Source organism: Pseudoliparis swirei, chromosome 20 (assembly GCF_029220125.1).
Source record: "Pseudoliparis swirei isolate HS2019 ecotype Mariana Trench chromosome 20, NWPU_hadal_v1, whole genome shotgun sequence".
Lineage (NCBI taxonomy): Eukaryota > Metazoa > Chordata > Actinopteri > Perciformes > Liparidae > Pseudoliparis > Pseudoliparis swirei.
Window position 1 is genome coordinate 27,383,008 of NC_079407.1, and position 22,832 is coordinate 27,405,839.

Here is a 22,832-nt window from a genome sequence, read left to right on the forward strand (position 1 = left end):
ACCGACGCATACACAAGCTCACATACATACACACACGTACACAAACACACGCACACAGACACACACAAATACACACACACACATACGTATACACACATCGACACGCACACGCGCACAGGCACACACATACACGCACATGCATATACATACAAAGACACATGCACATATATACACACACATAAACACACACACATACACACACAGCCACACGGACATACGCACACACACATACACACGCACACACACACATACACGCACACACATACAAGCACGCACACACACACATGCACACACACACACACACATACATACACAAGCACACACAAACAAGCACGCACACATGCACACACACACACACACACATACACAAGCACACACAAACAAGCACGCACACACACACATACACCCGCACACACATACATACACAAGCACACACAAACAAGCACGCACACACACACATACACCCGCACACACACACATACATAATCACACACATACAAGCACGCACACACACACATACACAAGCACACACATACAAGCACGCACACACGCACACACACACACACATACACCCGCACACACACACATACACACAAGCACGCACACACATACACACACACACATAACCACATACACACACACACACACACACACACACACATACATACACACACACACACATAACCACATACACACACACACACACACATACACACACACACACATACACGCATACACAAGCACACATACAAGCACGCACACACACACATACACCCGCACACACACACACATACACAATCACACACATACAAGCACGCACACACACACACACATACACACACACACACACGCACATGCATATACATACAAAGACACATGCACACACACACATACACAAGCACACACAAACAAGCACGCACACACACACATACACCCGCACACACACACATACACAATCACACACATACAAGCACGCACACACACACATACACAAGCACACACATACAAGCACGCACACACACACACCCGCACACACACACATACACGCACACACACATACACAAGCACACACATACAAGCACGCACACACACACACACACACAAGCACACACATACAAACACGCACACACACACACCCGCACACACACACATACACGCACACACACAAGCACACACATACAAGCACGCACACACACACACACACACACACACAAGCACACACATACAAACACACACACACACATACACATACATACAAGCACGCACACACACACCCCCCCCCACACACACACACGCGCGCCTGTGCGCGGCCGGGTCCTCACGGCGCCTCCTTCCCGACAGGCTGCTGAAGGACGACCGCTCCTTCTCCTTCGTCCCTCGCTCGCGGCTCGAGCTCCCGGATAACTTCCCCAAGGAGATCCAGGGGACGTGCTACTTCCTGGAGGCGGGGACGTCCCACAGCCACGCCTCCTTGACCAGCTCTCGCTCCGCCCCCCCGGCCACCACGAGGAAGGTCTCCTACAGCATCGGCACCATGTTTCTGAGGGAGACGAGTCTGTAGGACCCCAGGTATTCAGAGGGAGCCCGAGCACAGGTGCGGGGCGGGATCTATTGGGATATGCAAGGCCTTCTCAGATTGGCCTCTATGAACAAAACTCTTTTCAGAAACGCTCTCATTATCGCTGAGAAAAGAACAGCTCGCCTGGTTTCTCTGAGCGACGGAGGCGTGGTTCAGTCCTCGAGGGTCCGGTCCCGCGTGGACTCGTCCCGGAGGAAGCGACCGGCCGACCGGCTCGATTAGCAGAGGAACCGTGATCATGTAAAAACATGGCGACGGAGCTGAATACCCGGTTTCTAGTCCTCTCTCCCGAAATGTACCGTAACGTGGTCCAGGGTGGCGACAAAGGGGGAGGAGACGACACCCCGGGAGAGACCATTCACACCACCGTGGGGGACGGAGAAAGTGGGGGGGGGGGAAATCCACTTGTCCAAAGGAATTACGTCGTATGGATTGAAGATGACTGTAGACCAGGACTGAGGACGATCCCCCCCCCCTCCTCTGAAACTGTCTCCCTAAACCATGTCACGCTTCGTCTGACATCCACACGACACAACTTAGAGAGGACAGAGAGAAAAGGGGTCGTAAAAAAGACAAAATGCAAAAAACACTCGTGCTAAGCTTTCCTGCTTTTGAGCCCCAGCAAATTATAACCAATCACAATCCAGACATCTCATTGCAGGTCATATGTTTAGGACTGATAATTATTCCCAGCTCAGTGCCTTTTCTAACTGCTCCGGTACAAGACGGGTTCATTTAGAATATTTGAACATATTTTTGAACACAAGGAGCGCTTCATTCGTCTTGTCGTACGACTTTTTGTTTATTTTTACGACGCTTTATACACACAGAGGTTTAAATGAGGGATTTAAAACGACACGTGCCAAAGTTTACGAGCCACCGAGTCCCAACTGGTCGGGTCTTTACTTTCAGGGTTCGTACGGTCATGGAAAACCTGGAAAAGTCATGGAATTTTTGAAAAAAATGGTTATTTCCAGGCCTGGAAAAGGCCTTGAAAAAAAATGTTTGTGCAAAAGTTGGGGAAAGGTCCTGGGAAATGTTTCATATTCATATGTTAATTTACGCTGTTTGATTAAAAGAATGAACATTTATATAAGTATTTATTCTTTTAATCAAACTATTCCCGCACATTAATTTGTCATTTAAGGTTTATACTTGTGTATACACGAGATTTCACTAGATGTTTGGTCATGGAATTTTGGATGGTTATTTCCAGGCCTGGAAAAGTCCTTGAAAAAAAATGTTTGCAGAAAGTCATGGAAATGTGTTATATTCATATGTTAATTTACGCAGTTTGATTAAAAGAATATACATGTATATACATATTTATTCTTTTAACCCTTGTGTTGCCTTAGGGTCATTTTGACCCGAATCAATATTACACCCTCCCCCCGCTTTAGGATTAATTTGACCCCATTCAATGTTTAATGTCGGTGTTCTTTCGGTAGTCAACAAACAAACATAAAGTGCCTCACACTTAAACTTGGAAAACAATATTAATTCTAATAATTTTCTGGAGGTTTTAATTGCTGGCGTCAAATTGAACCCAAAGGGTAAAATATGTTAGTAAATATAAAGGTAACAGGAGGGTGAAACATTGAATCGGGTCAAAATGACCCAAAGGCGGGGGGAGGGTGTAATATTGATTCGGGTCAAAATGACCCTAAGGCAACACAAGGGTTAATCAAACTATTGTCTCATTAATTAAGTTGTATACTTGTGTATACACGAAATTTCACTAAATGTTTGGTCATGTCAATTTGGTTAAAGGTCATGGAAAGGTCATGGAAGGTCATGGAACTCCATCGGTCAACATGTGTATGAAACCTGACTTTTGAGATGACGAGATAAATCAAGCGCTTCTCAAAATAGTTCAAATATTTTAAATACTATTAATCTGTTGCTTTTTTCCAGATCAACCAATAATAAACACAATAAAGTACCGATAATAAAGTACCGATGATATAGTACTGATGATAAAGTACTGATCATATAGTATTGATCATATCATGATGTACTAACACGTAAACATCGTCACGGAACGCATGCTCCACACGGTTCACATTTACATAACTCAGCTTTTTTAATTGTTTTTTTTTACCAGGTGGTTCTATTCGTAGACAGAAACCAAAATGTGACCAACGGACACGGGAGAGTTTATAAGAGAGGCTTCATGAACTTTGCATATTTGGATAATTACTTAATTTAATTTGAATTACATTAAAAATGTTTTATTATCAAACAAAGGATTCACAGAGTCGTCAACATCACATCCTCATTATTGTGTTCTTTCTGAGAAAATTATTCTGAAATGACCCACACAGAACCATGAAGGTGCCACCTGGAACCGAACATGGTTCTTCAGAGTGATGCCATAGGAGAACCATTTCTGGCTCCACGAAGAACCTTTCAAACCAGGGTTCTCTAAAGAACCATGTCCTTAAAAATATGAAAAATAGACTTTAGACTTAAAATTTTTTTTTTCCATACTCCCCAAAGTCATATCCAAAAATAACTCAAACCTACTCTTTCAGATAACGTCCTGTTTTCATTTAAATATACTATGCAAAATAAAATGAATAACAAACTAACAACGATAACACTAAAAGATAAAAACAATTATTCAAAGTATAGTTTTTTAGCCTAAATATATCAGGAACACAATGCATTTTATCTCTGAATTACGTCAATTTATCTACAGTATCACTTCATTTAAAGCCAACTTAACATTTAAATTACCAGATTAATTTGTTTGCTACACCTAGAAAGCAGCTTCACATTTCATCCAAAACTTTCATGTTTTTTGTGATATTCTAGAGAACCAGAATCTGCAACAACGACCTGAGACATCAGCGAAACATCAGAAGATTTCTCTTCATAGTGACGTGCCTAAAAGGTCCAATAGGTTCAATATATATAATAATATAATTTACAAATACATTAGAATAGTTCATCTTTTCACAAACGTCCGTGAGAAGTTTCCGAGTCTTATATTTTGCCCTGATGATGAAGTAAAGTATAACTAAAGGTCTCGTGGATACTTAAAAGAGTCTGTAAATCCATTTGAGGCAAATCCAAAACCCAACATGGACATCTCAACTCATCAGAAGTAACTCGCATAAAAAGAACATAGAAGTAACACTTTGACGTCACTCAGGCCAGATGCCTCATAGGGTCCCTCATTTCCCACAGTACGTAATGATAGCTATAAAAAGCTACACAATGCTAGCGGTTTGACCACGGATGAGCTCAGATCTTTCTTATATATATATAATTATATATTTCTTGGGGTTTCTGATGTAGCCAGAGAATATCTGGGCAAACACTTCCTTTTCCATGTGTTTTTTTTGCCGTCCGATGAGCAACTTGAGAGGCGGAACTAGACGACGGATACAACGGGGTTGATTCACAAGCAGCCCGTTTAAAATCTGATTTCAAACCCATAAAAAGCCAAATCACTTTCAGACGATAGAAGTTCGCATAGACCTTTTACCCTTCATTGAAAGACTCAATACTACAGAGACGACCAAGGGGAACCAGAACAACATCTGGTCCTGTGGCCTATAGAGATTGGACAGTACATAAAAAGCCAAATCACTCTTAGACGATTGAAGTGCGTATAGACCTTTTACCCTTCATTGAAAGACTCAATAATACAGAGACGACTATGGTAAACCAGAACATCTGGTCCCATAGAGACTTGAGTTGCTGTTGCGAGACGACAGATACAACTGGGTTTATCCTCAAGCAGCCAGTTTAAAATCTGATTTCAAACCCATAAAAAGCCAAATCATTCTCAGACAATAGAAGTTCGTTTAGACCTTTTACCCTTCATTAAAAGACTCAATACTACAGAGACGACCAAGGGGAACCAGAACAACATCTGGTCCTGTGGCCTATAGAGATTGGACAGTACATAAAAAGCCAAATCACTCTTAGACGATTGAAGTTCGTATAGACCTTTTACCCTTCATTGAAAGACTCAATAATACAGAGACGACTATGGTAAACCAGAACATCTGGTCCCATAGAGACTAGAGTTGCTCTTCTGAGACGACGGATACAACTGGGTTTATCCTCAAGCAGCCAGTTTAAAATCTGATTTCAAACCCATAAAAAGCCAAATCACTTTCAGACGATAGAAGTTCGCATAGACCTTTTACCCTTCATTGAAAGACTCAAGAATACAGAGACGACCAAGGGGAACCAGAACTTGCCTGGCCTATAGAGACTACTCAGTACATAAAAAGGATCCTACTTTGCATCGTATCACGCAGTTAAACAAATAAATACACATAATTTAGGGTTTCCATAAGGCAGTTGAACCGCTCTTAAGTGTATGTAAGAGGGTTTCTATCCAAAGAGACGCTTCCTTGTGGTTTCCTACATGCGTTCACGTGTCCTAAAGGAATCAACCGTAGCATAAATGTTATTCCGTGTCTCGGCTAAAGAAAGGACATTTTACACCAGCATCGCACGAACCCGACTGTGAGTTCTCAGCATGTTGTTCAACGTTCTGGTCCGATCTCCGCGTCGTGCTGAGGGGTTGCAGATCCTGGTTTTCTACTCGTCGTCACTAATGGAGCGTTGAACCTCCCACTGTAGGTCACCAACACACACACATCCATCACAGAGTCAATACAAGTGCTAAACAATGAGTATGAGGGTAGTCAGGGAGTGTGTGTGTGTGTGAAACGACATAAGAACGTAATAATTTTGTTAATTAACGGCCCGTTGTACTTGTAACAACTCTGTACAATTCAGATCTATTTAATAAATTGAACTATGGAAATTGTTTTAACATCAGCTGATTTTGTTTTGGGAGAATATTTCACAGATTTTTTGATTTTTTAAAAGTGTTTCACTTCTTTGTTTCAGATGCTTTATGTCCTCTAACCTTCATCCCGTCTTCTTTCAACAATTCTAGGGAAGAAGACACTAATGTATTTCTTTTAAATAAAATGTTCCGAGAGGTTTTCTTAGACGATGGATTACTGACGCGTGACGTCATCGTTTGTGTTGAAAGACGTTTGTTGAACATGTGTTGTTGTTGTTGTTGCAGCGTCGCCCCCGTTGACTGCGTTGGAGTGATGGCTGATGGGTAATGTGTTCAACATCTCCTGGTTTTAACGGCAGAAACAAACCGGAAACAAAACGCACATTCCTCCATAAGATCTCCAAATCTGTAAAAACACGGCGTGTTGTCCTGTGATGTCATGACCTTGGACACGCCCCCTGTTTGATTCTGTCGTTGGCGTCAGGTGTGTGTGTGTGTGTGTGTGTTTGTGTGTGTGTATGTGTTTGTGTGTGTGTGAGAGAGAGAGAGGCTCGATGGCGGCTGTTTGTTTCTGACTGACATTGAGGGCTCATCTTCTGTCTTATGATGTCCCTCCATCCCTCTATCTCTCCACCCCTCTATTCCTCCACCCCTCTATCCCTCCACCCCTCTATCCCTCCATCCATCCTTCTGCCCTTCACACACCCTGGATATGCAAATACGTGCCATTACACTAATTGGCTCTGGGATGGTTTGAATATTTCACTGCACAGGAGGAGTGGCCTCCACACACACACACACACACACACACACACACACACACACACACACACAGAAGGGTCATGTAATCTACACAGTGTGTGTCGTATTAAACAAATGAGGTGTGCGCGTGTGTGTGCGTGTGTGTGCGTCAGACCGCCCTGCATCAGGATGAATTATGCAGCCGTTCTTCACGGTCGTGCTCTCTGACCTCCGTGTAGAGGAACATGAGTCTGTGTGTTCTCCTCTTGACCTCTGAGGTTCGACTGTGAGGTGAAGTCGTCTCATATTTCACTATAAATGATAAGTATAAGTTCAGATCGATGTTCCTGAAGGTTCACCTGGGTAACGGTGACTCGTCTTCATCGGCGGGTGGAGTCGTCGATGATGTCATCGATAGCAGTTTCGGTGAAATGCTCGACGACCCTTTGACCTTCAGAAACAGAACGCCGACCTTCATCCGACAGACGTGTTTCCAAAAACATGGAGAAGGAAGAACCGACCTTCATCTTCCTCTTCATCCCTGTAACAAACTGTCAGTGACTCTGAGGGCGCGTCCCCTCACCACGACAAGACCACCAAGTGTGTGTCTGTGTGTGTGTGCATGTCTGTGTGTGTGTCTGTATCTGCGTGTATGTCTTTGTGTGTGTGTCTCTGTGTGTGTGTGTGTGTGCGTGTGTCTGTCTGTGTCTGTGTGTGTGACCGTCAATAATGAATCATGCTGCCTTCGTCATTTGTTTTCTACTTTAATTTCTTCTCTCCCTCCATCTTCTTCTCTTTTTAGCTCCGCCCCCTTTCCCATGTCGGATCGTTAGTATCCGACCAATCGCTTTCTTTATTAGTTGCGATTATTTCTCCATGTTCCGAATTACTTAATTAATTCAACAGATATATTTTTCTTTATCTCTTTTTTTCGTAGTTTTTTTTCTTTATATCTTTTTCTTTAAAATCTAAAATCACGTTTGACTTGACAATAAATATGACTTTAATAATCCAGACGATCTGCGGATTAGTGTTGATCCACCACATTAAATGAGCACCAGGCCGTGTTTGTGTTTACAGTAGATGTGTGTGTGTTTACAGTAGGTGTGTGTGTGTGTGTGTGTGTGTGTGACAGCTGGTCACCACCACCGGCTCATGGACCTACGTTTATCTTGATTAATCCTCCGGATGAACTACACGTGATGACTGGAACAGGAATGTGTGTAGAAGTTGTGTACTTTGTGTGTAGACATTGTGTACTTTTTGTGTAGACGTTGTGTACTTTGACCTTAACTTTAACCTATAACTAAGACTTCCCTCTCTAATGTACATTTTGTTCCCAAAAGGAAGGCGAGTCCCCTCAACGTCACCGTGTGAACAGATTTATGTCCCCACAAGACAAGTAAAGGACACACACACGCACACACACACACACTATGAAGTCAGCCCATCGCTGCTCAAAGAACCAGAAGGTTAGACACACAGCTGATTAAACAAACTGTACACGTAACTGTGTGTGTGTGTGTGTGTGTGATTTAAGGATATGCCCTCCATGCCCTCCTGCTTCCTGGAACATTGCGTAACTTCATTAGCATCTCCTCATCAGAAGCTCATTCCGACCAATCAGATCGCTCCGTAATTGAATCACTCAGAATATCACGGGAGGAAAATCCATCATCACGGCAAACACACACAACACACACACACACACACACACACACAGCTCGTTACCACCGGGAGGCACAACACCTGCTGTGTGTGTTGTCCGTTGTGCATGGTTAAGGACTCACACTGATATACGCTCATACACTATATGTGTATATTTACATATATATGTGCATATATACACATATATATAATATATATACATGTATATATATATATATGTTTATATATATATATGTGTGTGCAGAAATGAGGTCAGAAGATTCACTCCAGTTATTCCTCAGACATATTTGTTTATATAAAGAGAAGAGTAAGAGACATACGAGAAAGTTGTAAAACAATGCACAGAACACACAAGTTTTATAGTTTTACAGTATTGTTCCCAGCGTGCTTGTGTGTAGTGTGTGTGTGTGTCCTTCATTGCTTGAAGGGGACACACACGAGTACTTCTTTATTTGAGTCTTGATCCACATTGACGTTAAATGAAGTGATTTTGGTTTATTGATCATCTTTAATCTCTATAATTGTTAATTATCTTACATATCATACAGAATATACAGTTCCACATTTATTACATTTACTGTAAACAAAGTGTTTCTGTAATGATGAAGACTCTGAGACGATGCCTAAAGTACACCGACCAGCGAGTGTGTGAGTGAGAGTGTGGATTAGTGTTTGTGTGTGTGTCATGTGGATGTGTGTGTTATGTGGATGTGTATGTTATGTGGATGTGTGTGTTATGTGGATGTGTGTGTTATGTGGATGTGTGTTATGTGGATGTGTGTGTTATGTGTGTGTTATGTGGATGTGTGTGTGTATGTTATGTGGATGTGTGTGTTTATGTTATGTGGATGTGTGTGTCATGTGTCATGTGTGTGTGTGTATGTGTGTGTATTGTGGATGTGCGTGTGTGTCATGTGTGTTTATGTTATGTGGATGTGTGTGTTATGTGTATGTGTGTGTCTTGTGGATGTGCGTGTGTGTCATGTGTGTGTTATGTGGATGTGTGTGTCATGTGCCTGTGTGTGTTATGTGTCATGTGTGTGTGTGTCATGTGCCTGTGTGTGTGTGTTATGTGTGTGTGTGTCCCTGTGTCTCAGGGGGGCGTCGGCCTTCCCCCTGAAGCCGTCCCAGCAGGCCGGGTCCTCCTCCGTCAGCGGAGAGGCCGACGCGATGAGGTCACCGAACGACAGCAGCGTGAAGCAGGCGGGAGGAGGAGGAGGAAGAGGAGGAGGAAGAGGAGGAGGCTGCCAGGAGACAAGAGAGTCTTCATTAACCAGCGTCTAATTGAGCTGGAATGAAGGCATCTTATATGAGCATGCTCCCACAGCGCATGGTCCTAGAGCCCGCCGGGTTCACGGCGACCAGCTGTGTGTTCTTACTGAGGAGGAGGCTGGGCCCAGAGCCACGGAGACCTGGTGGGCAGGGTCCAGAAGACTCTCCTAGACACACACACACATCAGTACACACACACACATCAGTACACACACATCAGTACAAACACACACACATCAGTACACACACACACACACATATGTCTATGTGTACAGATTGTAAAGCACTCCCAGACTAATTTGTAATTTGTGAAATTGGGCTAAACAAATAAACTGAATTGAATTGAATAGAGAGAGAAAGGAGAAGAGAGACTAGAGAAAGGAGGAGAGAGGAGAAGATGAGAGGGAATAGAAAGAGGAGAGAGGGGAAAGAGGGAGGAGAAGAGAAAGAGATGGAATAGAGGGAGAGAGAGAAGAGAAAGGAGAAGAGAAGAGGAGATGTAACATCAGGCGTTTAAACTTGGTGACCTTTTCACAGTAACTTGTTAATCCACCTGACACTCAGGAGAGAAAGAGAAGAAAAGAAAGAGAAGAGTGGAGAGAGGAATAGAGAGGGAGAACACATGGGAGAGGAGGATGAGGAACGAAGAGGAAAGGAAATGCAACAAACTGACACGCTTGATGTTTCACGGTGCCTCCACGGCTCCTCAACGCATCATCGCGTCTCCGTGAGGTCTTTGAAGGCATCGCCGCCTCCATGATTTTATAAGAGTTTGACTTCCTCACCTGAACTAAAAATAGAACCCCCAAAAACACACGACACTACAAACATGTCTACTGGCCTGTATCTTAAGTTCAACATCGGGGGGGGGGGGGGGGGTGTTGTAACCGTGCTGTTGCTAGGCAACCAGCTGACCTCACACAATGAGATGTACTGCAGTAAACGAGCTTCATGTCTATCGGATCGTTTTGAGCTTCTCAAACACGGCGCTTTGATTGGAGCTCAAAGCGCCGTGTGACCAGGAGCAGCGCTCCTATTGGTCGATATGAAACACCAATAAAAGACGCTTCACAGCCGCCGCCAGACCGACTCGCCTCGAACGCCCAGTCGGCGTCCTCCTCCCCGTCCAGGTGCATCATGGTCCGGCGCTGCGCGCGCTCCCGAGCGAGCGGCTCCGAGGACACGTGGAACTCCAGCCGCTGGAGGTCAAAGGTCAAACCCGTCCCCAGGGCCTTGATGAAGCTCTCCTTCAGGGCCTCACGGAGGGGGGGAAACAGACCCGTCACATGGAGAACACGTGTGTGTGTGTGTGTGTGTTAGTGTCTGTTAGTGAGTGTGTGAGTGTGTGTGTGTTAGTGTCTGTTAGTGAGTGTGTGAGTGTGTTAGTGAGTGTTAGTGTCTGTTAGTGAGTGTGTGAGTGTGTGTGTGTTAGTGTGACTGTGTGAGAGAGTGAGTGTGTGTGAGTGTGTGTTAGTGAGTGTGTGTGTGTTAGTGTGACTGTGAGAGTGAGTGTGTGTGAGTGTGTGTGTGTTAGTGTGACTGTGAGAGTGAGTGTGTTAGTGTGACTGTGTGAGAGAGTGAGTGTGTGTGTTAGTGTGACAGAGAGAGTGTGTGTGAGTGTGTGTTAGTGAGTGTGTGTGAGTGTGTGTTAGTGAGTGTGTGTGTGTTAGTGTGACTGAGAGAGTGAGTGTGTGTTAGTGTGACTGTGTGAGAGAGTGAGTGTGTGAGAGTGTGTGTGTGTTAGTGTGACTGTGAGAGAGTGAGTGTGTGTGAGTGTGTGTTAGTGAGTGTGTGTGTTAGTGTGTGCGAGTAAGTGTGTGAGTGAGTATGTGCGCAAGTGTATGTGTGTAGCTGTGTGTGAGTTGGTATGTGTGTGTGGGCAAGTGTGTGTGTGTGTGTGTGTCAAAGAGAGTGTAGCTCAGTAGCAGAATAACATACATTCACAACAGATGGGACGTCTCCCAAAGAGACTTTGTGCGTTTGTGTGAATGTGTGTCAGTGTGTGTGTGTGCGTCCTGCTCGGTAGCCAACGGGCCACAACAGTATTACAGGGCTAATCTCCATGGCAACCGTCGAACTCTGCCATTAGTCAAACAGCGCGGTGATGACGCCACGGCTCGCCACGTCTTTATTTGTGTGTGTGTGTGTGTAGGAAACAAATTACACTCAAAAACCAAACCTTAGAGGGGAGAGAAAGAACTACAGCGTGAGATTGTGAGGAGGATGGAGAAGGACACGCACACACACACACACACACACACAGGTTGCCGCGGTTACCCAGTGGCGGTAGAACGCGGCGAGCTGCTGCTGCTCCGAGCCTCCTGATTGGATGACGCTCCACTCATACGCCGTGAACTGACGAGTCATGATGCGGAAAAACTCTGGCACGGAGCTGCTGCCTGCAGGGGAGGAAGGAGGGAGGAAAGGAGGGAGGGAAGGAAGCATGGAAGGAGGGAAGGTGTGAGGGCGAAAGAAAGGGAAGAGGAGAGAAGAAGGATAGAGACAAAGACGATGGGGAAAGAAAGCAGGTTATATGAGATTACTGTGGACGGTTTCCTCTGGAACATCTCAGCTCTACATACACGAGGCAACACTGCCCCCTTGTGGTGACATCGGGAAGTACAACAACATTTCCATTTACGCCTCTTTCCTGGGAGTTGAGATGATTATAATACAGATTTGTCTGTCGTAGATTAATTATGTTATGCGAGATGGTTGAATTAGACATCTGACACATCATGTTATAGTTCGATATTCAAACTTTTGACACATTTTATTTAATTTGAAGAAATTCACCAAAATAAATCCTCAAATTAATGTTGGGCTATTTTTCTTTTTTAACATCTAATTGACCGTAAAACATCTTCTGATCTCAAAGCGTGTGCACAGAGCCGATCGATATCTCCAACCTGGCATGGTGGTCTTCATGACGTCCACGCCCACCTGCACCCCCTGCTGTGCAGCCAGCACCGCGTACTCCCCCTGGTGGGACACGTTGAAACTCCAGGCCGGGGCTTCAGGGCCTGAATCTGGCCGGAGCTGCAAGACAGTCATCAAATTATGGATATTATACATTATGAAAGAAATACTGTAAAATCTTCTGAATGCTTTTAACGCTAAGAACTCAATCCAAACAGTCAGAGCAACATTAACATAAACTACGTCTCGAGGTCAAACATCAACTATTCTACTTGTGATGTCTGTATTTTATTCTAGTTAAAGTTTTGTACCGTCTGGAGCTCGAGTCTGAAATAAAAGTTTTATTGATTGATATTACCGGTTCTAATCACAATGATGTAATAATGTAAACAAATCAACGCGAGCAAAGGGTTCAGGTATGAATATACAATATAATGCACGCCTTATTCACGGTATTTAAGTGTAGTTCAGGGGGTATCAACAAGTATTTTTAGATAATAATTGAAGTCAAATATTGCATTTTTATTCTTGTTTCTACTCTAAATTAATATGATGGAAATTATATATATATAATTAATTAAGATTTCTTCCACTTTTCCTCCCTGATAAAAGTTATTTTGTGGAGTTGTTCCTGATCCGATGTGAGGTCAGGGATGTCTGTGTGTACAGATGGTACAGCCCTCTGAGGGGGGTTTGTAATTTGTGAATGTTGTCCTTTACAAAATAAATGTAACAGAATAATAATAATCAATAATAAGAACTGTTGCGTACCTCGAGCGGTGCGGCCAGGTACGGCTTCCCTCTGGGGGATCGCTCCAATCTGATCTCAGACCAGGGGACGCCCATCCGCTCACACACCAGCTTCCTCAGCAGCAACCTGCCGGCCTGAGGGGGGACACGGGGGGACACGGACACACACACACACACACACACACACACACACACACACACACACACACACACACACACACACACACACACACACACACACACACACACACACACACACACACACACACACACACACACACACACACGATCAACTGGATTTGATAACAAACACACACACATATATATGTACACACACGTACACAGAGATATATATATATATATACAAATCTTTGAATAAAAGCGTCTGCTAAATGACATGTAATGTAATAATGTAAAGTGTACACACACACATATAGAAACACATACATATATATACACACACACACATATCAATACACACACAGACATGTCAAAACACACACATAAACATATCAACACACACATATCATCACAAACAAACACGTCAACAGACACACACGCATTTCAACACACACGCACACGCGCACACACACACAGACACACGCACCATGGCGGACTTCGCGTCCTTCGCGAACACGAACTGTCGGATCCGCTCCTCCTCCTCGCGCTGAACGCAGCGAGCCGCGAACAGCCAGTCGGACCGGGTCGGCGTCCAGGACCCGCAGCGGAAAGCCCAGCGGACCGAACCCATCGCCTGACCGGCCTCCGGACATCCGGGCCGAGACACAACTTCCGGTGCTCACAAGTTGTTAGCGAGCTAACCGTTAGCTGCTAACGTTAGCACGTACAGTTTGACTGAAAACAACAAGGTGCTGTAATACTTCCAGGGTGCACTCCGGAACTTTAGACTCACGAAGTACACGACTAACGTTGCACTTTTTTGGGGTACTGACAGCCGGGTGAGCACGCCGAGAAAACCCGGAAGTGAAGAGGCGGGATAAAATGACGTCATACGCAGAGAACCGACCAATAGGAGCGATCTAACTGTCCACAACTGAAGACGGCTTCAGGTGCTCTCGGGAATATTGTAAAACGGACAAAATACATGTCACGCTGTGAATGAATATAATATTTCGTTAATACCTGAGAGATGGGATTTACTGAAGCATGAATTATAACATAATTGTGAAAATAGTGCCTTTATACTTTATTTACTTTTATTACAGGGTCTTTATTTCTTTTCCTTCAAATGATTCTATCCGATTTCCACTTTTTACATATTAATCCTGTTATTTGTAAATGTATAAACTCCATGTATGTACAACCAGAGTGCCAGTAAGTGAAACCGGAGTCAAATCCCATGTATGTGCACATATACATGGCCAATAAAGCTGCTTCTGATACTCCGGGCCAGAAGGTGGCGGTAATGCACCAATAAGATGATTGCCAACCGCCGTTAAATCACAAGAAGAAGAAGAAGAAATAGAGGGAAGAAGAAGAGGAAGAACTCGAGCGGACTCTTTTCCTCAAAGGACTCTACAACGTCTAGTCCGGTGTTCAGACCAGAGACTTTACGAGAAGGTTTGACATAAAGAATTAATAAATCCGGCATTCACGAGGACAGCTACGTGTTCTCTCGCTATTCTCAACGGCTGCTGTAACCAGGACAACAAAAGAATACGACCGGAAGTCGGAAATAACGGTCCTCAAGTTGAACCGTAGCGCTGGTTTTCCCGCGTGAGTCCAACTCTTTTAGTCACACAGTTCTTAAGATACAACCCGGAAAGACCCACCAGAACCCGGATGTGTGGACTAGCTCGTTTTAAAAGGACTTTGTGGAGCTCATGACGTCAGCGTGCCAGCAGGAGGAACACGGGACCCGAGCGGAGCCGAGCGACACCGAGCGGGTCCGAGTGAGCGGCGCGTGTTTTTAACGGAGGAAACGTTTTCTGAAAATGTCTAAAGTCCAAATGCTGAGATGTTTCGTGAACCAGCGACTAACTGCGGCTGCGCAAGAGATATGCGGGCTGTTTGAAAGAACGATAGCAGAGTACGAGGAGGAACTGTCGAGTTCAAAGGAGGAGACCGAGCGGCACCGGAAGCTACTGGACGCGGTGTACTACCCGGAAGTCCAGTTACAACGAGCAGGTTGGTCCTCTTTGTTTATCACGTTGACCTGATGGAGCCGGATCTGGAGGAAGTCCTCTCATCATGTACTTGTACTACCTCAGAGGTACATATTGTACTCTCTACTGTACGACACCTCAGAGGTACATGTTGTTGGTGTACTTCGACACACGGGTCGCGGTAGCTGCTTCGTTCGGCCATGACGGGTCTCTGAGTCCCGCTTCCCAAACACGTCGTGTTCTTTTTTGCGTGTTCCTCCTGGACCGAGTTCACCCAGAGAACCGGCTCCGGTCCGCTCCGGTCCGGTCCGGTCAAGGTGACCGTCTTCAGAACTCAGTTTCCTTCTGTTGTTGCTCAAATCCCCATTTCAAGGAGACGTCTGTTGGATAACCAAGTCTCAGAGCAAGTTACATCATCGATTCTGCTGGTTGACTCTAAAGAGTTTAAACTAAGTTGTGCAACTGCAGCAGGAACAGGAACCTGTCCTCGATGTTCAGGGAAGTATCAACAAGCTTTTTATTTTTTACCTTCGCATTGAAAAATGCCGGAAGGTTATGTTTTGATCGCCGTGTATTTATTTATTTACTTATTTGTATGCGTGTTATTCGCAAAACTCAAAAAGCATTGAACCGAATCGCATGAAATTTGGTGGGATGATTGTTTATTATCCGGGGACCATTTGATTAGACTTCGGGATCAATCGGGTCAAAGGTTAAGGTCAAGGTCATGGAAAGGTCAACATCTTTTTTTTTACCATAGCACGATACATTTTTGTCCAATTGGCATTAAACTAATGCCAAAATGTTCATAATTCAATGCCCAATCTTGTGATATGCGAAGGTATGCACTCTACCGAGTGCCCGTTCTAGTTTGTTGATGTCTTCATAGGTTTATTACAAAGATAAAACTAGAACGGCACTCGGTAGAGCGCATACCTTCGCATATCACAAGATTGGGTATTGAATTATGAACATTTTGGCATTAGTTGCCAATTGGATACAAATTGACCGCTATGGTAAAAAGAAGATTTTGACCTTTTCATGACCTTTGACCCGATCGATCCCAAAATCTAATCAAATGGTCCCCGGATAATAACCAATCATCCCACCAAATTTCATGCGATTCGGTGTAATACTTGTTGAGTTATGCGAGTAACACGCATATAAATAAATAAATACACGGCGATCAAAACATTACCTTCCGCATTTTCAATGCGAAGGTAACAAGAAGAAAACAAAACCCAAAGCCATGCTTGTTATTTCCAAATTGCATATGATGACATCTTTAAATCAAGTCAAGAGAATCTTAAGAAATTAAGGAAGATCAAAGAGCTCATTATCCTGTCATTGCAACTCGTACGAGGCGTCGTTTAACGGAAATTCACATCGTGGCTTTAACGGTAGCTACAACTCCTTGAACAGCTAACATGTGTTTGCAGAAATGTGCTACATTTTACAATAACACAAACCGTCTTCACACACATACGGCCTACGTTAGTTTCTGTACTCATTTGTTGAGCAATAAGAGGAATTCCAGTTATTGTCTGAACGTTTTCTATTTTTAAATTGACAAATGTTAAGTGAAGAGAAAGTTAGGATCAAACACAAACACTATTGTGTTCTTCCGTTACCCGGGTAAATACATGTGGGGATGTTTCTCAGAGCCTCTGTGAGACAAACACGCCGTTTCAACCCCTCGAGCGTCTGAACATTTCTCTGGATGTCCTGGAACACTCGGCGGTTGCGTGATTCCATTCCGCTTGGCGGCGGTCTTGGAACTCGTCCGACGTGAATTTGGTCGCGTTGTCGGCCACAGTTTGTTCAGGCCGTGAACATGTGGGTCGGGACCGGTCCAGCAAAGTCTGTGGAGTCTCTTCCAGGACTCTCAGGGCGGAAGTGGAACCCGGAGCGGCGTCTTTTGATCCAACTGGCATGTCTCAGCGTTCCTTGCGAGTCTGTTCCCCTTCCAGGTCAACGTCTCATTCTCTGGACCTCAGGAGTCAAACACCCACAAGACCCAGAGAGTCGGGACCAGAGTTCACTTCACCTAGATTTATTTATCACATCTTCACAAATACACCTGAGTGGGTTCTTAAAGACGACAGCCTCCCTCCGCCTCTGTCTGTCCCGAACAAACACATTGACATATTATTCATACCGTCACACTCGATGCACGTCCTCCTCCGTCCTCTCCCTCGTCACATATGATTGAGTTTACACCAGTTCAAGCCGGTTCCTTTAAGGCAGGGGTGTCCAAACTTTTTGCAACGAGGGCCAATTGTGATAAAGTAAAGATGCCCGGGGGCCAATAGTTCCTTTAGACATTTTTTAAACCACAAAAGTTACATGAAAATACACTGTTATAAAACAATTTATTTTTACTGTCACAATTACTTTTATTTTTTAAATGACAATATAACCACATATAATATAACCAAGTCTGCCTTTCATTGTCAGATAACAATGAAAAAGCTGTATATAGAATACCTTACATTTCTATGAGTTACATAACGTTGCAATTAACCTGTTTTGCACTGAATACCTTTTCAAGATATCAATAAAGTGCAACCTGTGAAAAATTAAACAAAATAAGATCAAATATTTGGGCATAAAGAGTTTACTGAGTGTTAGTGACACTTCATATCTTTTCAAAATAACAATAACGCGCAACCTTTGAAAAACAAAACAAGTGCAGATATGTCTGAGTCATTACGTTTTTTTCTTTGTGTGATAAAATGGGGGCGGAGCTCCGCCGCGATACCGAGAGTCAGGAGAAGTGTGAACGCCACCACGTAGCGACAGAAATGACATGCCGCCGTGTCGACACGATCAATAATATACGACCGTTTAGTTGAATAAAACAACCTGACATTACTTATGTTGTAATCTGGCGCTATAGAGAACATGTCAGTGGGGCGGACCCCCACCATGTTCTCATGGTTGGGGAAACACTCGTAATTCCCACCGCTCCTGAAAGCGGCGGCCCTCACTGTCAACTTTTCTCCTTTTCTTTTTTGCCGTCGCCATGGCAAATAGGTTTCGAGAAGGGTTCACGCCACGGATTCAGAGCCAGATACATTAGAAAGGAGGAATTATGTCTTTCAAGTGTTTATGATTCATTTATTCTGACAGATCTGGCGTGCCACAAATAACACATTATATGACCGATGTCGCGGGCCGTATGAAATCGGACCGCGGGCCGGACTTTGGACACCCCTGCTTTAAGGAATGTGGAGGTTCTCGCTGACGTCTCTCTCATCGTTGTTTCGTCTAAGCGTCCCGGCCCTCGCTCGACAGTTTTATTTCTACCAGTTCCTATTCAGTTTCAATTCAGTTTATTTGTATAGCCCAATTTCACAAATTACAAATTTGTCTCGGAGTGCTTTACAATCTGTACACATAGACATCCCTGCCCCAAAACCTCACATCGGACCAGGAAAAACTCCCAAATAACCCTTCAGGGGAAAAAGGAAGAAACCTTGAGGAGAGCAACAGAGGAGGATCCTCTCCAGGATGGACAGATGCAATAGATGTAATGTGTACAGAAGGACAGATTTAGAGTTAAAATACATTCAATGAATATGACAGAGTGTATGAATAGTTCATAGTAGGCATATTCCACGATGGAGACCTCCACGATCCATCAGGCAGATGGCGGTGAGAGGAGGAGGGCGGAGTCTCAACAGTGGGCGGAGTCTCAACAGGACAGTGGCGTTGTCAGGAGCAGGAATTCCACGACCCAGACCTCGATGATCCATCAGCAGATCTATGCCGTCTCATAGGGTCCGATGACCCCATGAGACGTGAAGTCAAAAGGACTCCGGGGAGAAAGCAGAGTTAGTAACGTGTGATTGAGAGATGAAAATTCATCCTTAAGGAGAGAGAAGAGCAGAGAGGTACTCAGTGCATCCTAACGTCCCCGGCAGCTATAAGCCTATAGCAGCATATCAAGGGCTGGACCAGGTGAACCTGATTCAGCCCTAACTATAAGCTCTGTCAAAGAGGAAGGTCTTAAGTCTACTCTTAAACGAGGTGACTGTGTCTGCCTCCCGGACTGAAATTGGAAGCTGGTTCCATAAAAGAGGAGCTTGATAACTAAAGGCTCTGGCTCCCATTCTACTTTTTAAGACTCTAGGAACTACAAGTAGTCCCGCATTTAGTGAGCGTAGCTCTCTAGTGGGGCAATATGGTACTACAAGCTCCTTAAGATATGATGGTGCATCACCAATCAAGGCTTTGTAGGTTAAGAGAAGAATTTTAAAAGTGATTCTTGATTTTATGGGTAGCCAGTGCAGAGCAGCTAGTGCAGGAGTGATGTGATCTCTTTTCTTTTAGTCTTCACTTAGTTTTAGTGAGAACAACAACAGGCCGCTGTGTCTGGCATACTTGTAACTCATGTTATGGAGAGAGATGAGGTGTGTTTGGCATCTTTGTGTTTGTAATTTAAGCCTCATATCAAACTATGAACAAGTATCACACTCTTTCCTCTATATCTTGTGGCGGACATTGTTATCCACCACAGTCTGCTGACCATTGTTCATTTTCTGGTTTGAACTCGTCAATTCTCCCAAACGGAGCCATCGTACTCACTAGTACTGACACTGTCTTTCCTTCCCTGGTTGAATGTACTCAGATGTACATTCACACATAACTAAATGTGATAAATATACAACCATATTGTAACTTTTTATGTAAATAGTTTTTTTACTGTTCTACTTCTCAGAGGTAGATATTGTACTTTCTACTGTTCTAGAGGACCCAGAGCCCCCCCACATTAAAGAGGAAGAGGAAGAGGAGGACCTCGAGCCCCCCCACATTAAAGAGGAAGAGGAGGAACTCTGGACCAGTCGGGAGGAAGAGCAGCTTCGAGGGCTGGAGGAGGCTGGTATCAAGTTCTCATGCTCTCCTGTAAAGAGTGAAGATGATGAAGAGGAAGCTCAGTCCTCTCAGCTTCATCAAAGACAAACTGAGCAGATGGAAACAGAAGCTGATGAAGTGGATTATGGAGGACCAGAACCAGAAAGTGATTCAGGAGATACGTCGATCAGCTCGCCTGAATGTTCTACAAGCTTTGACCACAAGGGACATCTGGAGAAACCCACGAGCTCCACAACAGGAGAGAAACCATTTCAATGCTCTCTTTGTGACACAAGATTTAGAAGCTGTAAGTCTCTAACGAAACACATGACCATCCACACAGAAGATAAACCATTTAGTTGTTCAGAGAAACCATTTCAATGCTCTCTTTGTGACAAAAGATTTAGATGCAGTAAGTCTCTAATGATACACATGACCGTCCACACAGGAGATAAACCATTTAGTTGTTCAGTGTGTGGTAAAACATTCACACACAAAGGAAACCTGAAATCTCACATGACTGTTCACACAGGAGAGAAACCATTTAGTTGTGGCGTGTGCAGTAAAACATTTAGACAAAAGGTGAACCTGACCTATCACATGACTGTTCACACGGGAGAGAAACCATTCAGTTGTTCAGTTTGTCGTAAAACATTTACACTCAAGGGAAACCTGAACTCTCACATGAATGTCCACACAGGAGATAAACCATTTAGTTGTTCAATTTGTAGTAAAAAGTTTACACACAAAGGAAACTTGAAATCTCACATGACTGTCCACACGGGAGATAAACCGTTTAGTTGTTCAGTTTGCGGTAAAACATTTACACACAGGGGAAAACGTAACACTCACATGACGGTCCACACAGGAGAGAAACCTTTTCAATGCTCGCTTTGTGACAAAAGTTTTGCATTCAAAAGTGATCTGAAGAGACACATCACTGTCCACACGGGAGAGAAACCGTTCAGTTGTTCAGTTTGTGGTCAAACTTTTTCACATAAGGGAAACATGAACAATCACATGACTGTCCACACAGGAGAGAAACCATTTAGTTGTTAAGTGTGTAGCAAAACATTGACACAAAAGCATGTTCTGAAACGACATTTAATTGTTCACACTAGAGAAACAAAGTAGTCGTGGAGTTCGCTCAACATGATTCTCTTGTGTCGTTTATTCCAAAAATTGTGAATGTATTTTTCTCTGAAATATATCTAGTTAAACACTTAAAAACCGTCAGTCTGATACAGACTCCAACACAAGATTAAGCTACACATCAATTGATATTCTTTGCTGTGAGTTTCTCTGGTATTGTCTTGTGTTTCATGTATTGTCATGTATATATGAATTTAATTGTTTTACATTGTCAAAGTAGTTTGTGTCCTCACTGGTTTGAGATGAATTACCATCGGTGATGAAACTGAGGAACATTTGTAACCTTCTTCCTCTAAAGATTAAACTCACCACTTCCTGGATTTAATTTTACTGTCGAAACTGACATTTTGTTCTGAAGAATGACTGAATTGAGAAAAGAATTGTGGTAAATTGTCTCCTTCCTCCTTTCTTCTTCAACATCATTCTCTACTGATCTCTGAGATTTAGGAATTCCTTTGTTTTAAGACATGGATATTTTAACTTTCGCTGACCGCACGTTCTCTCTTTGATTCACTAGTTTTGTAACGGCTGTTCAAATAATCTGTTGTTGTTTTCTTGGTAGCTGGTTGGTCTCCTCTAGTTTGATCGATAGATATAATCGAGTATCATCTGCATAACAATAAAAGTTTATTGAATGTTTCCTCATAATGTTGCCCAAAGGAAGTATGTATAACGTAAATAAAAGTGGTCCAAGCACAGAACCTTGTGGAACTCCGTGACTAACGTTGGTGGTTATCGAGGCTTCATCGTTTACAAATACAAACTGAGATCGATCTGATAAATAGGATTTAAACCAAATTAGTGCCGTGCCTGAAATGCCAATCGACTGATCCAGTCTCTGTAACAGGATGTCATGGTCAATGGTGTCGAATGCAGCACTAAGGTCTAACAAGACCAGTACAGAGATGAGTCCTCTATCAGCACTAAGGTCTAACAAGACCAGTACAGAGATGAGTCCTCTATCAGGACTAAGGTCTAACAAGACCAGTAC

General features: G+C 43.7%; 3 protein-coding genes across 4 annotated transcripts in view; 2 read left to right on the top strand and 1 right to left on the bottom strand.

Moving 5' to 3' along the window:
• gucy1a2 (guanylate cyclase 1, soluble, alpha 2) overlaps positions 1-6,554 on the top strand; it is a 48,603-nt gene extending 42,049 nt beyond the window's left edge. The window contains exon 8 of the mRNA XM_056442079.1: positions 1,342-6,554. Within this exon, the coding sequence (XP_056298054.1) occupies positions 1,342-1,561 (220 nt within the window). The 3' untranslated portion in view covers positions 1,562-6,554. The remainder of the gene's footprint in view (positions 1-1,341) is intronic.
• Positions 6,555-9,646: 3,092 nt separating this feature from the next.
• On the bottom strand, positions 9,647-14,751 carry aasdhppt (aminoadipate-semialdehyde dehydrogenase-phosphopantetheinyl transferase). 2 transcript variants are annotated; one of them, XM_056441714.1, is made up of 7 exons: positions 14,314-14,751; positions 13,728-13,841; positions 12,947-13,076; positions 12,315-12,436; positions 11,132-11,284; positions 10,145-10,204; positions 9,647-10,009 (listed from the first exon to the last, which is right to left on the bottom strand). In XM_056441714.1, the coding sequence occupies exons 1-7, from the start codon at positions 14,455-14,457 to the stop codon at positions 9,791-9,793; spliced, it is 942 nt and encodes a 313-aa protein (XP_056297689.1). In that variant the 5' UTR covers positions 14,458-14,751; the 3' UTR covers positions 9,647-9,790. The 2 variants fall into 2 exon arrangements, with proteins under 2 accessions (XP_056297689.1, XP_056297688.1); XM_056441713.1 differs by having other exon boundaries at positions 11,132-11,293; positions 14,314-14,746.
• A 473-nt stretch (positions 14,752-15,224) lies between these two features.
• On the top strand, positions 15,225-22,161 carry LOC130211089 (gastrula zinc finger protein XlCGF57.1-like). Its single transcript, XM_056441699.1, has 2 exons — positions 15,225-15,854; positions 20,556-22,161. The coding sequence occupies exons 1-2, from the start codon at positions 15,662-15,664 to the stop codon at positions 21,746-21,748; spliced, it is 1,386 nt and encodes a 461-aa protein (XP_056297674.1). The 5' UTR covers positions 15,225-15,661; the 3' UTR covers positions 21,749-22,161.
• The last annotated feature ends 671 nt before the right edge of the window (positions 22,162-22,832 follow it).